The 16,713-nt window shown below is 35.8% G+C and overlaps 1 protein-coding gene across 2 annotated transcripts in view; it reads right to left on the bottom strand.

The window, feature by feature from the left end:
• Window positions 1-322: 322 nt before the first annotated feature.
• FNIP1 (folliculin interacting protein 1) overlaps window positions 323-16,713 on the bottom strand; it is a 118,733-nt gene continuing 102,342 nt past the window's right edge. For both annotated transcript variants that reach the window (XM_061150835.1, XM_061150836.1), the window contains 4 exons: window positions 15,934-16,102; window positions 8,907-9,104; window positions 4,963-5,078; window positions 323-3,076 (listed from right to left, as the gene is read on the bottom strand). In XM_061150835.1, coding sequence (XP_061006818.1) covers window positions 2,998-3,076; window positions 4,963-5,078; window positions 8,907-9,104; window positions 15,934-16,102 — 562 coding nt within the window. In that variant the 3' untranslated portion in view covers window positions 323-2,997. The remainder of the gene's footprint in view (window positions 3,077-4,962; window positions 5,079-8,906; window positions 9,105-15,933; window positions 16,103-16,713) is intronic.

The raw sequence follows: 16,713 nt of genomic DNA, 5'->3' as shown, positions 1-16,713 counted from the left end.
CAAGGGTACTGGAGTGGGTTGCCATGCCCTCCTCCACCTAGCAACATACCAACATTACTGAGCATTTGGAGTGTGCCAAGCATTGAGGTAAACTCTTGATAGTCATTATTTCACTTGATTCTCACCACCTCATAAAGTAGATTCACCTAAATTACCAATACAGAAATTTTAGATTAGAGAAGGACAAACTTAGAGGACATTATGAACAAGGTCCCTGCCTAGAGGTGTCACACTAGGGAAAAGAATCCAGATGGGCCGGCAATAGAGTCTACAATGTTACATATACCTTATTAAATGTGAAAAAAAAACCCAACATCATCCATCAAATTGACATGTGTATTTATTGCACAAATATCCCCTAGAACTGGGAGGTTATTATAATACAGGCGTACATTTGAGAAATGTATACAGAACAAGGAACATGTATTTACATTTTACATCTCCCACCATCTAAATAACTTAGAGAAAGCAAAACAATCTCATAAGACATCTAGCAGAAGTAGGCATTGTATAAAATCTGTTTTTGTTAAAGTGATCATCCCCAGTGTATGCCAATTTCAACAAAATGAAATCTGTGCTAGTATGTTTATTGCACTTAACATTTTCAAACTCAAAATTAAGACACATTAATAAAAGCCAGGAATATTTAAAATCAAAACAATTAGTTTATATACAGGAAAAATTAGTTTTAAATCTATAATGTAAAAGATTCCTTTTTCATTTCCTGCTGCAACAAACAGGTTTTTAAAATGTGTAATACATATCTGTCTGTACCATAAGAAGTTGAAAAATTGTTTTGAAAAGCCAAAATTCTTTTCACATTCATCATAATGACCATACTTCAAAGAAGTAGCAGTTCATTCCTTGGGTTTTCTGTAATGAAAGAATAACTATAACAAACAGAGCAAAAATTACAGGATGGTAAATTATAAAACTCAGGAATCCTGTAAGGATTAATGATTCTATAAGAAACCATAGTGCTTTTCCTTCCAAACAAAGCTTAAAGAATTACAGTAGCATGAGCCATCCATTTATTGAAAACCAGATTTCCAAAATGGTAATTTATTACAGATTTCTAATAGATAGGACTGTGAATAATTTGATGATTAATTTTAAAAATAAGACACAAAAACAGACATTGTCTACCTGCTACGTGTCCTGAACTATAATGAGAAAAAATGTAAGTGGCCCACATATGATCTTTTCCGTATTCTGAATTCAGATAAAGAGACTGATTCATAAAATTCCAAACAACAGATCAGAGAATTTCTTTAATGAATAGACTGAAAAAAAACTATGCCAATGAAAATATATCCACGAACACTCTTTGACAGCAAGTCGCCCATGGGAGTCTCAGGAACTAAACCAGCTGATAGTATCAGGGGCCAAACTGCCTGCAGGCACACCAACTTCAGGTTTACATTCCATTAAAATAACCATTTCATCTCAGTCTAGCTGGAGATTAGAACAAGGTAAAATGTGACCCAATGCTATAAATTTGAGGTCAAAAAACTAAATAAACCACAGAAATTTCCTTAATTACTGAAAATTTAAATAGCAAGAATGGATGCATTATACAAAAGATACTTAGTAACAGAATAAGCAAGTGGTTTTCAGTTTTAAGCTAATCAGCTAATTATGATGAAAACAGTTCATGAAAGCAGAAACCAGTTTCACTTCTTACATTAAGAACATCTTAGACCAAATAAGTAAAGGATAAACTATTAATATAATGTAGTATTTCAAGTAAACTGAGGTAGTAGAGCATATTGAAAATTTTATCTACCCATCTTTCTATTTACATTACTTACAAGAGTTTGGTTCCATATTAGCCTTTCTCACAAACAACCCTCCCCAGTATATACAAAAACAGTTACAACTGAAAAGTTGAAATCTTTGAAAAAAATTAGCTACTGGAAGGGAGGAGCTATTAGAGAAAATAAAATTTTAAGAATTAATGAGTTTGTTAGTGTAAATTGACTATTATGAAGCAGTGAAACAAATATTCAGTTCCTATGGGTTCAAGAAGGGCTTGATACCGAAAACCAAGGGCCTCGGCTACCTGAGCACTTTTAAAGAAAATAGTATTATTTCTGCCAATGCTTTGGTGCAATTTTTAATCCCAATTTTAATTTATTAAATTAGATGCAAATATGTAAATATTAACATTTATAAGAATTAGCTTATACTTACAAACAAAACAAATGGTATAAAGTAGTATTCTTATTTTGGGAATCTACATTCCTCAACCTTAAAAAGAGATTGGCTTTACTTATATTTTAGGGTGTGTGAAACAGAAAAATCACCAGAAAGTAATATTTCAACACTATATACAATTACTACTAGTTGAAAATATATCTTTAAAAAGGCATGTTTACCAATCTTGGATTTCTACCTCTGGCTTTTTAAAAAATAGATACATATGTACACTTGGGTGGATAACATAACACAAATTTATACACTTTATTCTGAGTTTATTTTAATTAAAAGATGTTTAAAATACTTTGAGAAATACTTAGAAATTAGCTATTTTGAATTGAAAAACAAACAAACAAAAAACAAATAAACACAACTTTACAGATCTCTGTACCTTAGAAACAAAGAAAACGAGTGAAATGACTATTTCCGGGCCATTTAGTGAGATATCTGCTGTTACTTACGAGCTCTGGCAAGACTGTAGTGATCATAATCAAATTCTTCAATGTTACTTATTTTATAGAAACTTCTAAGTTACAATGTGGCTTCTTCAAATGCTTTCCCCCAAATGCTTTTTTAGTTTCACTTGGTTAAAAATCTACCACCATCCAAAAGTCCAATCAAAATGAAAAAGTCATCCAATGGTGACATGGTATGCACTGCAATGCAGAATAGCAAGGTGACTGATTCATTCAGATGAAAGTCTGACAGAGAAAAAAAAATGCCATAAATGCATGTTGTGACTGCTTCCTTGGTTTCTACTTAACTTTTCACTGAAGTTAATTTCCAACAGCCTTTATGTTAAAGTAGTATCTGAGCAACATACGGGGAGTGAGTGCTTGCTACAGCAGCCAAGAGAGGAAGATCACTGGATTCAATCCTGAAATTAAATAAAAAAAAACTCAGTTCAGGTTTTCTATACCCAGTACATAAGTCCTACAGGCAAAGACTGCTACCTGTAAGGTCACTATACATCTCCAATCAAGGTCATTGGCCACCATGGCCAAAATGAAAGCGGGAAGAGAGCTGAAGATAATGAAAATCAATTTTTCCATAAGTAAAAACCATAACCAAAGATTTTTTTAAAAAGAAAACCTCTGAAATGCAACAGAAATGAAGTCTTAAATGTAGAAAACCATCTCAGTGATATGCTGATGGACCATGCATGCATAAGGGCAAGTGATGATGTCTAAGAAATACCATATAATAACAGAATGACAGCATGCAGCCCTATTGTTCTGTATACAAATGTTTCTATAGTAAGATTCACTGGAAAGAAGTAATGAAAGCCTCTTAAAAATACAATCTACCACAAATAATGTACAGGAAAAGAAAACTGGCCAATAAATATCAAAATAAGTTATGTAGACTCACTTATGGTTAGAGAATAAATCTGAATAAAATCAGATTTCATTTTTCAGCAAGTAGCTTAGCAAAGATTAAAAAGTTTGGTGATAAAAGTAGTAGGAAGAGTGTGTTTCCCATTGTGGGAATTTATTCTGGTACTTTCTGAATAGAATTTACTATTGTCAAAATAAATACCAAGATCTATCAACAATTTAATACACATGTCCTTTAATTCAAAAATCCTACTTCAAATAATGTATCCTATAAACTTTAAAGAATTATACTGATTCCAGCACTGATCTGTAATATCAAACTACTGAAAATAATCTAAACACCATACAATGAAATGCAATATAGCCTTTAACCAGTATGTGTGGTACGTGCTTAAATGAACAAACATTCAAGATTCATTAAAAGGCAAGTTGCACAATGGCAAACAGAGTATAAACTAATTTGTATTTTTAACCCTACACATTTAAAAATTCTATAAGAAACAATTCATTAACTGTGTTTGGATGAAAACAGAAGTTGTGGAAAAGATGATACAACTTACTTTTCACTTTATGCCAAAATGCATGTGCACTGTACATACATTACCTTAAAAATTAGTTTAAACTTTTATAAAATGAAAAGCTTCACACACAGAGAATCATTTCCAATCTGGATACTAAGGAATAATATTAATGAAAGAATTTAATCTGGTTTCAGACATACAGTAGTAACTCAATATTGACTGTTTCTCCCTTCATGAAAGCTAAAACTAGACAAAAGTTCTAGCTTGTTTTAATTTATTCAACCAGCATTTCAAGAAATAATTCATGCACCTGCGCATGCACACACACACACACACACACACACACACACACACGAAAAGTGGCCACAGAACGCAATGAAAGGGGCTATACTATGACTCCCGCCAATTTCCTCTTTGTCCTTCAGTTAGGATTTTACATAACTGGCTTCTTCCCAGGAAAACTGCAGAGTATTAAGACATAATATATAAAAAATGGAGAAGGAGCAATAAATATGTAGATAATATACCACCATCCACAGAGTGCCATTACTTCTTCAATCAGTTCATCTGGATGACAGGGCAAATGCTGGGAATGATGAGTTTATAATATATTTAATAAATAAAAATGAATATTCAATTTTTCTAATGCAAAAATTTATAGTTTAATTCATTTCTATTAAACTGCATTTCTCAATCCAGGGAACTACACAGGGACAGTGCCTTTCACATCAGTCCAAGACAAGGTTCTGCTTTTATACTGTAAAGCGCAACCCAGATGATACTACTGTACAGCTTCTAACAAGGCAACAATTTAAAAAGAAAAAGGCAATTCTGATGACTGTTCCTTTCCTAAATAAAGATAGTGCAATGAGAAAGCAAAGCCAGAGAAGAAATCAGGAACGTACCCTAGAACCACTCCCAGTTCCTTGACATGAACACGCATCTGCCCCCTCAGGTACTCAGACAGCATTTTGCTCTTGAAGTACAGCTCCTGTAACCGGTCTTCAAGATGCATTACACACTGCAGTTAGGAGGGAACCGAGAACGAGGTCAGAAAATGCACAACGCAAAGTAATGGCAAATTCCAAAGCATTATACTTTGACAATTCTACTTAGCTATTTCAACGTAATCTAAAATTTGGAGCATATTTTGAAAACATGCAATATTAGCTAAAGGAGTGTAAACTCACTAGCTTGTATAAAAGATTTAGATTCTACAGAGCTATTTTTTAATGTGGTAAATTATATGTAATATGAAATTAACCATTTTAAATATGAGTTACCATTTTAACTACTTTATATAACTGAGAGGCATTAAGTACATTCAAAAGGTTATACAACTTATCACCACCATCCATATCCAGCACTTTGAAAAATAAGATTTTTTATTCCAAATTTGATAACTGTAACTCTTATAAATTAATATACTTCAAATGTATTTACATTAGAAGGCTGCATTCTCCTATGGAAAGCAAAAGAAAAAAATTTCCAGCAGCTCATACAGAATGCTCTATAGGCCTCACTAGAAGAAATGTTTCTTGGCTGGAATATTAAAAACTAAAACATATACATTTTGTTTCTTGTCAATTAATTTGCATAAGTCACTAAAATAAGTGTCTTTTCATGTGAATTGTTGATATGCATGTATGAGGAAAAAGCATGAGGTGTAGGTGCTAACATACTAAATTCCTGCAGAGTATTTCTCTTGTATGAAAACTGGCTGCTGTTACAGCTCCTAATAAAAACACATCTTCTTTTTCTTCAGGAAAAAAAAAAAACTGAATAGATTCCTTGACACACATTCTTTTGTGGTATGTTTTTGGTAGTATTAATATAATGCTCATGTAGACTGAAAATGCCGTAAGTGAAGAAGAAAATATCTATAAAATATATGTTAATAATAGGATTCATACAAACACACAATTTACCATATTACCTACTGTTAGGCATACAATTCAATGTTATTAAGTATATTCACAATGTCGTACACCGTCATCACTATCCATTTCCAGAACTTTTTTCATTATCCCAAACAGAAACTCTACATCCAGTACACAATAACCCTTTATGCCCTCCTTCCCCCGACTCCCAGTAACCTCCCTCTCTATTTTGTTTCTATGAACATGCCTATTCCAGACACCTTATGTAACTGGGACCACACAATATCTGTCTTTTTGTATTTTGCTTATTTCACTTAGCGTAACGTTCCAACCCTGCTGTATCATGTATCAGAATTTTCTTCCTCTTTATAGCTGAAATATTCCATTCTATATATTACACATCATTTACTGATGGACATGAGTTGTTTCCAATATTGTCTATTGCAAGTAATACTGCTGTGAAAAATAGGGAACAACTGTTCAGTCCCCGCTTTCAGTTATTTTGATTATAAACATAGAAGCAGACCTGCTGGACCACATGACAATACAATGTTAAACTTTTTGAGGAATTGACAAACTGTTTCCACGGCAGCTGCACCATTTTACATTCCCACCAGCAATGCATAAGCGTTCTGATTTCTCTGTATTCAATATTTGTTCTTTTGGGGGTTTGTTTGATCAAAACCATCCTATGGGTGTGAAATGGCATTTCAATGTAGTTTTGATTTTCACTTTCCTAATAACTAATGGATGTTGAATATCTTCTCATGTGTTTATTGGCTATTTGTGTAACTTCTTTAGAGAAGTGTATACTCAGGTCTATTGACTATTTTTTGAGTTGTTTCTTTGCTGAGTTGTAGGAGTTCTCTATATATTCTGGATATCAATCTCTTTTCAGATGCATGATTAGTAAACATTTCCTCCTGTCCTGTCAGTTGTCTTTTCCCTCTGCTGATACACAAAAGTTTTTTAGCTTGATAAAATCACAATTTATCTATTTTTACTTTACTGTCTGTCCTTTTGATGCCAGGTCCAAGGAATCACTGCTAAATCCAGTATCATGAAGATTATCCCCTATATTTTCTTTAAAGAGTTTTATGGTTTAATATTAAAATATAGGTGTTTCTTTTTTAAACTTTAGATTTAAATTTAGATTTAAGTTAAAGGTCATTTTTGTTAATGGCGTAAAGTAACAGTTCAACTTCATTCTTTTGCATGTGGATATCCAGTTTTCTCTAGGCTGGAATACTGGAGTGGGTAGCCTTTCCCATCTCCAGGGACATGTACACATCCAGTTTTCTCAGTAGGATTTGCTGCAAAGACTCCTTTCTCCTTTGAATAGTCTTGGTTTCCTTGTCCAAAATCGATTGACCATATAGGGTTTATTTGGGGGATACTATAATCAATTGGTCTATATGTCTGTCCTTATGATACTACCACACTGTTTTGATCACTGTCCCTTTGTATAAAGTTTTAAAATTAGAAGAAGTGAGTCCCCCAGCTTCATTCTTAGTGCTATCACCTTAATAATACTAAATCTTCCAAACAATGTGAAATGACTTTCATTTATTTATGTCTTTAATTTCTACCAGAGATGTTTTGTAGTTTTCAATGTAGAAGTCTTTTGCCTCCTTGGTGAAATATATTCCTAAGTAATTTATTCTTTTAATGCTACTGTAATTGCCTTCTTCATTTCTTCTTCAAGACTTCATTCCTAGCATACGTAAATGCAACTATCTTTGCATGCTGATTTATCTTGCATCTTTGCTAAATTCATTTATTAACTCTATCAGGGTTTTTTGGTGGAATCTTGAGTTTCCTACATAAAAGATCATATCTGCAAACAGAGATAGTTTGATTTCTTTTTTTCCAATTTGGATACCTTTTGCTTCTTTTCTTGCCTAACTGCTCTGGTTATGACTTTCCAATACTATGTTGAATAAAAGTGGTGAAGGTGAACAACCACATCTTCTCCCTGTTCTTAAGGATAAAACTTTTATTAGTCTTTAATCACTGAGTATAATGCCAGCTTGGGTCTGTCATATATAGCTTTTGTCATGTTGATCTACAAAGGTTTTTCACTATGCTGTATTACAGTTCTCCTAACCAAAAAAGGAAAGAATCTTGAAATCTTGGAAATGGCATCTTCAGAAAAAGGTTACCAGTGTTATAAAAAAGGATCATCCAGGGACCTCCTTGGTGGTTCAGTGGCTAAAACTCCACACTCCCAGTGCAGGGGCCCTGGGTTCAATCCCTGGTCAGGGAACTAAATCCCAAATATTGCAACTAAGACTTGGCACAGCCAAATAAATAAATACTTAATTTAAAAAATTTTTTTAAAATGATCATCCAAAGTCCTAATATGAAAATGAGGATATACAATGCACTGGCATTCTGCACAGAGCTTAGGGCTTGTTACATGTCATTACTTCACATAATACTAAGCCAGGTACAGCAGAAATCATATAGACTATATAGACAAGTATACATACATATTCCTTTCTGTCTTAGCTTGAGTTGCAACAGCAAAGTACCACAGACTCAATGGCCTAAATAACAGAAAATTATTTTCTCACAGTTCTGGAAACTGGGAGTCTGAGATCAGGGTGCCAGCATGGCTGAGTTTTAGTGAGAACTCTCTTCCTGGCTGGCAGATGGCTCCCTTCTCCTGTGTCCTCACATGGTAGAGCAAGTGGAATCTCTCTCTTCCTCTTCTTATAAGGCCACTGATCTCATAAAGAGAGTCCCACTCTCATAACCTAATCTAATCCTAATTACTTCTCAAAATTATCACATTGCAGGCTTCACATATTGATTTTAGAGGAACACAAACATTGAGTCCATAACACCTTCTTTCAGGAAAATAATAATGAAGATAACAGTAGTATTCAATGTAGGCGCATGAATGACAATAGGGTTAAGTTAGTTATCACAGTGCCAACAGTAATTCAAGCCTTACACATACTTACAAAATTTGGAGACAGGTTATGTTTATAAAGCTGAAGAGTGGAATGAAGCAGGTTGGAAACAAGACTGGAAACCAACACTTCCTTTCCCAGTTTATTATCTGTCATTCGTCTCTGGCTACTGGCCACTTGAACAGTCCATTTATCCATATCTGCTATAATACAGACAGCTTCTGCTATTGGTTCATCCAATACTGGATGCTGGAAAAAAAGAAAAAGAAATCATCTTAAAAAAAGAAAAGTTTCCAAAGATAATGTTAATGGGATAGGCAAGGAAGAGATACCAGACAAAAACAAAACAAAGGAATACGAAACTTCTGAGAGTTACTGCCAAAGAATCCTTGACGGTGAAGAAAGCAGCTAAATAACAAATACCCTGAGATAGCTTATAGAAATCATAATAGATTCATTATCAGAACTTTGTATCCTTTAATCCAGAAATTGAATTTTAAAAAGTATTTTAGTCATTAATTCAACAAATTTACTGCCAACTATGTCCCAGGCAACTGAAAGAAAGCATTTTTACTTTGAAAGAGCTGAATGTTTTAAAAATAGGAAGGAAATAAATTCACATGAAAGGTCAATGATAAGGTTCTGTGCTAACTATCCCATCCAGTCAGGCATTAATTTGTTTGAGCACCTCCAAGGCTATCCCTTGATTATCTCTTCCTGACTATGTGTACTAGGTTTTTATATATCCAGAGTATAGATACAGCAGTTGAAAAGGAGACAAATCAACACATACTATAACAAGTTTCTCAGGATACGTGGTTAAATAGGGGGAGAAAAGTCACTACATGCAGCTTCCCAGGTAGTACAGTAGTAAGGAATCCACCTGCCAAGCAAGGCAGGAGACACAAGAGATGTGGGTTTAATCCCTGGGTCGGGAAGATCCCCTGGAAGAGGAAATGGCCACCGACACCAGCATTCCTGCCTGGAAAATTCCATGGACAGAGGAGCTTGCTGGGCTACAACGGAGTTGCAAAGAGTCAGACATGACTGAGCATGTGCACGCATATGCACACTATATCCCAGTTATGTTCTTAAAAATTCAGATCTTTATCTAAATGAAAATGTATAGAAAAAAGAAAATACTCAAATCAAACTCTCTATTATAAAGTTTCCTGTGAAGAAGTACGAAATATTAAGGGTATAGAGAATTTTCACTTTTTGGCTTTGTATATCTTTATACGGCTTAAATTTCTATCAGAAGCATTCATCTAAATGACATTTTAATAAGAAAATTTAAGAAACAGAAAAAATATTTTTAGCTCATATATATGGATAAAAGAACCACAGGCATATGCCTGTGCCCTTGGGTTCCCATGGCTTACCCACAAAGAATTAAGTACACAGTACCACCATAAATAAGAGATACTCAATACATTTTTTTGTTTTCAGAAAGATAAGGCTTTCTTCACCTCTGGCCATATAAATTAACATATTAGCAATAAGACTGAAATATAAACTACAATCTGAAATACTTAAACCCAATGGCCTTTCTCCTTTATAATTTTCACTGTTACTAAAATTTCATAGCAAGAATGTAACAAGTTTACTCCTGGAAAAACCCAAGTTTGGCAACCCCCCAGGGATATCTTCTGGTCCAGAATAAAGTTTTTTGCTTGATGCTAAGGAAACAAAGAGAAGGGAGCTCACAGTCCTATGAGGGAGCTAAAAAGAAATACATACAGGGCTATGAAAATACTTGTGTAACAAATTAAACAGTCACCAAGTGATGGGGTATCAGAGGAGGGCAACAGTGGGTTCTGTATGACTGGAAGTTACACAGTAGAAGGAACACAAGGATATGACACTGAAGCATGAATAGCATTCCTAATGAAAGATGGAAGAGGATTATGGATAATTCTGTAAAGGGGAATACCATGAAAAGACTCAAAAAGAGAAGTAGATGCATGTAACCAAATTTGTGGAAAATGACATTGAAAAGTGGGGAACAAGAGAATGCAAGAAGGACGCTGGAAAGCTAACACTGTGAAGACTTCCCATGAAACTGTAAATTCTATATTTGTTTTTATAAATGGTAGTTAAATATTTCTTATTCAACTCTTACCAAGGATATAATACTTTTCATCAACTTCAATACTGAAACATAATTTTGGAAATGGTATATACATCTAAAGAGGAAAAGTAAATCTTACATTTTTAAGAAACAAGAAAAGAGTGAATATATATTTAATGTAACTACTTTTGTTCTTATAAAAGAAAAATACAGTGGAAGATAGGATTAAATAATTAAAGTGGAAAACAAGCTGTGAAAGGAGGATGCTGCTGCTAAGTCGCTTCAGTCGTGTCCGACTCTGTACGACCCCATAGATGGCAGCCCACCAGGCTCCCCCATCCCTGGGATTCTCCAGGCAAGAACACTGGAATGGTTGCCATTTCCTTCTCCAATGCATGAAAGTGAAAAGTGAAAGTGAAGTCACTCAGTCGTGTCTGACTCTTCGCAACCTCATGGACTACAGCCTACCAGGCTCCTCCGTCCATGGGATTTTCCAGGCAAGAGTACTGGAGTGGGTTGCCATCGCCTTCTCCGGTTAAAGGAGGATACGTCTTGCAAAAGCAGAGGGCATCTTCAGGAGATGAGAATCACAATGGAAATCCATCTACTAGCCTCACAAGGAAATGCCTAAACAGGTAATGAGGAAACTGCTATGAAATAAACATATCTCTTTTTTAAAGGCTTAAAAACTTCTTTAGAAATTCACTTTATAGCTCCTCAATCAAAAGTCACATGGCTAAGGTTTTTAAAGCTATTTTTTTTTGGTAAGATAAAGGAAAATGAGCCCACATCAGTAGTTTCCCAAGAAGTGTTAGTTTCTCAGTCATGTCCAACTCTTTGCAACCCCATGGGCTCTACAGGCTCATCTGTCCATGGAATTCTCCAAGCAAGAATACTGGAATGGGTTGCCATGTCCTTCTCCAGGGGATCATCCTGACCCCAGGATCGAACCCGAGTCTCCCAAATTGCAGGCAGATTCTTTATCCTCTGAGCCATCAGGGAAGCCCAGTTTCCCAAGAAAGAAGGGCCTAAACCCCAAGTCTGAGACTAGAACTGATTCAAATCAAACTCACTTACAATTCAGTTCAGTCACTTAAGTCGTGTCCGACTCTGCTACCCCACAGACTGCAGCACTCCAGGTTTCCTTGTCCATCACCAACTCCTATAGCTTGCTCAAACTCATGGTGATGCTATCCAACCAATTCATCCTCTGTCATCTGCTTCTCCTGCTGCTTTCAAACTTTCCCAGCATCATGGTCTTTTACAATGAGTCAGTTCTTCACATCAGGTGGCCAAAGTACTGGAGTTTCAGCTTCAGCATCAGTTCCTCCATTGAATATTCGGGATTTCCTTTAGGATAGACTGGTTCGATCTCCTTGCAGTCCAAGGGACTCTCAAGAGCCTTCTCCAACACCACAGTTCAAAAGCATCAATTCTTTAGTGCTCAGCTTTCTTTATGGTCCAACTCTCACATCCATACATGACTACTGGAAAAACCATAGCCTTGACCAGACGGACCTTTGTTGACAAAGTAATGTCTCTGCTTTTTAATATGCTATCTAGGTTTGTCATCACTTTTCTTAAAAGGAGCAACTGTCTTTTAATTTCATGGCTGCAGTCACCATCTGCAGTGAGTTTGGAGTCCAAGAAAATAAAAATAAAGACTGTCACAGTTTCCAATGTTTCCCCATCTATTTGCCATGAAGTGATGGGACCAGATGCCATAATCTTAGTTTTCTGAATGCTGAATTTTAATAAAGCCAGTTTTTTCATTCTCCTCTTTCACTTTCATCAAGAAGCTCTTTAGTTCCTCTTCACTTTCTGCCATTAAGGGTGGTGTCATCTGCGTATCTGAGGTTATTGGTATTTCTCCCAGCAATCCTGATTTTAGCTTGTGCTTCATCCAGCCTGGCAATTTGTATGATATACTCCGCTTACAGTCAAACAAGCAGGGTGACAGTATGCAGCCTTGACGTACTCCTTTCTCAACTTGGAACCTGTCTGTTGCTCCATGTCCAGTTCTAACTGCTGCTCTTTGACCTGTATATGGGTTTCACAGGAGGCAGGTCAGGTGGTCTGGTATTCTCATCTCTTTAAGAATTTTCCACAGTTTATTATGATCCACACGGTCAAAGGCTTCAGCAAAGTCAATTAAGCAGATGATTTTCTGAATTTTCTTGCTTTTTCTATGATCCAATGGATGGTAGCAATTTGATCTCTGGTTCCTCTGCCTTTTCTAAATCCAGTTTGAACATCTGGAAGTTCTCAGTTCACATATTGTTGAAGCCTAGCTTGGAGAATTTTGAGCATTACTTTGCTAGCCTGTGAGATGAGTGTAATTGTGTGGTAATTTAAACATTCTTTGTCACTGCCTTTCTTTGGGATGGGCTTCCCTAGTTGCTCAGCTGGTAAAGAATCCGCTGCAATGCAGGAGACCTGGGTTTGATCCCTGGATTGGGAAGAAGAGAAAGGCTACCCACTCCACTATTCTGGCCGGGAGAATTCCATGGACTATACAGTCAGTGGGGTCGCAAAGAGTCGTACATGACTGAGTGACTTGCGCTTTCTCTTCTTTGGGACTGGAATGAAAACTAACCTTTTCCAGTTCTGTGGCCACTGCAGAGTTTTACAAATTTGCTGGTATATTGAGTGCAGCACTTTAACAGCATCATCTTTTAGGATTTCATACAGCTCAGCTGAAATTCCATCACCTCCACTAGCTTTGTTCATGGTGATGCTTCCTAAGGACCACCTAACTTCACACTCCAGGATGCCTGGCTGTAGGTGAGTGATCACACAATCGTGGTTAGCTGAGTGATTAAGATCTTTTTTGCATAGTTCTTGCCACCTCTTCTTAATATCTTCTGCATCTGTTAGGTCCATACCATTTCTGTCCTTTATTGTGCCCGTCTCTGCATGAAATGTTCCCTTGCTATCAATTTTTTGAAGAGATATCTCATCTTGCCCATTTTATTGTTTTCCTCTATTTGCATTGATCACTTACTTAGGAAGGCTTTCTTATCTCTCCTTGCTATTCTTTGGAAACTCTGCATTCAGATGGATATATCTTTCCTCCTCTCCTTTGCCTTTTGCTTCTCTTCTTTCCTCAGCTATTTGTAAGGCCTCCTCAGACAGCCACTTTACCTTTTTGCATTTCTTCTTCATGGGAATGGTTTTGATCACTGACTCCTGTACAGTGTTACATAGTTCCTCAGGTGCTCTGTCTATCAGATCTAACCCCCTGAATCTATCTGTCATTTCCACTGTATAACAGTATAAATTCATTTTAGGAGTTGTTAAAGAAACAAGGGGGCAGTACCAGTGATTTATTCTGAAGCTGCTTCTTTTCACTCAATGGATTATCATAAGCAATATCCTAATCTGATAAAATTTCAAGTTAGTCAATTTCAGTCCTTTCCTTAACCATCAACTTCTGGGAAAAAACAGCCTATACCCAATAGGAACGTATTCTTAATTGAGAATACATTTCCTATTTTGTGACCTGGAAGTATTTGAGGCTGGATACAAATACTTTCCTCAAAACTAGTCAGTTTTCTTCATTTATCTTTTTTTTTTTTTTAAGAGAGAGAACCCCAATATTTTAAATGGAACAGGTTTTAGGGACATTACAAACTGCTGTTCAAACTAGCATTGTCTTTGGAGAAGAAACTACCAAACATGCAACAAGAACATGAAAATAGTTCTAAAGTTAAAAATTGCTCAATATCTTCATCTCTGGGAATCTAGCCGAAAGAAATAACCTTAAATTCATAAAATGCAGCAACAGTATCAATATTACTTATAACAATAAAAGAAAGAAAAGTTGTTTTTTAAATTTGAGCAATAAGAGACTAAAGAACATAGAAATAAACTCATGTATATATGCTCAATTAATGTGACTAAGGACCCAAGAATAGTTTCTTCAATAAATGGTGCTTAAGAAACTGAACAGCCATACTGCAAAAGAATGAAACCGGACCACTATCTTATACCACACACAAAGTCAACTCATATGCTAAATGAGTTTTATATACCATGACCAAATGGGATTTTTCTCCCCCCTAGGAATACAAAGATTGGATTAACATCTAAAAATCAATCAGTGTAATCTATCACATTAATAGAAAAACCCACATGATCATTTCAATAGATTCACAAAAAGTATTTGACAAAACCCCATACTAGGTCATAATTTAAGGGGGTAGGGCACAGAAAACTCAAAACAATAGGAATAGAACTTCATCCAGCTGATAAAAGAGCATGGTGTAAGAATGCAACAGCTAACATTATTATGGTTAACAATTAAACACTTGCTGTCTTTTCCCTAAGAAAAAGAACAAGACAGAGATGTCTACTATCAGCACGTCAGTGCAACGCTGCACTAAACGCTCTCGGCTATACTATCAGGCGAGGGAGAAGAGAGGCACCCAGACTGGAAAGGAAGCCGGCAACATGAAGCTACATGTAGAAAATCTCAAAGAAGTCACGCAAAGAACTATGAAAACTAATAAAAGAGCTCAGCAAAGCGTCAGGATACAAGAGCAATATATAAAAAAATCAACTGTAATACTATATGCCAGAAATGAAAATTAATTTCATTCACATTTATGCATTTGCAATATTTTGATGTTATAAATAACTTGGTGATGAACACCTAAGAATACACATAGTATTTTCTGTATTTTCAGATTTCCAATTTGACAGATTCCTTTCACTTATTTTCATGATGACAGGTATAAAACACACAGGTAACTACATATAAAGTGATGGATTTAGAGAAAAATTGTGTTACACACTGTGTGTGCATCTGTGTGTGTTCAGTCATGTTCAGCTCTTTGTGACCACCAGGCTCCTCTGTCCATGGAATTTTCCATGCAAGAATACTGGAGTGGGTTGCCATTTCCTTCTCCAATTATACACTGAAGTGTGACCAAAACAAGGCAACTCTGGGTTCTACTGGTTAATAGTTTGTCTGAAATAAATTTAAGAGCAGTGAAGGTCACTCACCTGCACCGCATGAGACAAATCTGACACCAGACACTGACGGAGCCTTTCATCATTCCCAATTCCTTGAAGAACAAAGTCAGGGACGTAAGAAGAGCAATAGCCACCTAGCAAGGATCTCCCAAAGTTGGCGATGTTGGGCTGAACAGCACTCACTTCAATTAACTTCGACCTGGGAGAAAAGTTCCAAAAGAAGGCATATCTATTCAGTAATAAATATATTTTAAAAACATACAAAAAAAATTTGGACTCTACTAATCCACATTTCCAGTACCATCATTCTCTATAAAATATACTAAAACTAAAATCATCCTAAAATAAAAAATGGCCTAAAAGCAAACCAAAAAAACACACTGGCTTAAGGGCTCAATGAGAACACAAAACACTCCTTCGTATCCAAAAAGAGTTTGATGGACAACTGTAATGAGATGAGCATGAATCTTTCACAACAGACTTTAGGAAGGCTAGCCCTTGTGTATATGTAACACACCCTTAATACAATCAAATTACAGAAACCATCACCTAAAACAAAGTATAAACAATTCACTAAACCCCAAGCTTGGTATGTAACATTTCTCAGGTATGACTCTCTTCCTTGTGTTCTTGACTGAGAGTTAATGTTCCATGCTTTCCTCTTATTTCCAAACTAATTTCTAACAGCTATCTCCTACCTTCTCTCAGTGATCACCTCTCTGGAGTTGCCAGGCTCAGCACAGGTTCTGAGGAGCATAATTCTATCCTAAATGGCTTGAAAACTCCTAGACAGTAAGGAATCTCCCATAC

The sequence above is a fragment of the Dama dama genome, chromosome 9, assembly GCF_033118175.1.
Source record: "Dama dama isolate Ldn47 chromosome 9, ASM3311817v1, whole genome shotgun sequence".
In the NCBI taxonomy this organism is placed as follows: Eukaryota; Metazoa; Chordata; class Mammalia; order Artiodactyla; family Cervidae; genus Dama; species Dama dama.
Note: the sequence above shows the minus strand (reverse complement) of the source record. Positions and strands in the feature narration are given on the sequence as shown.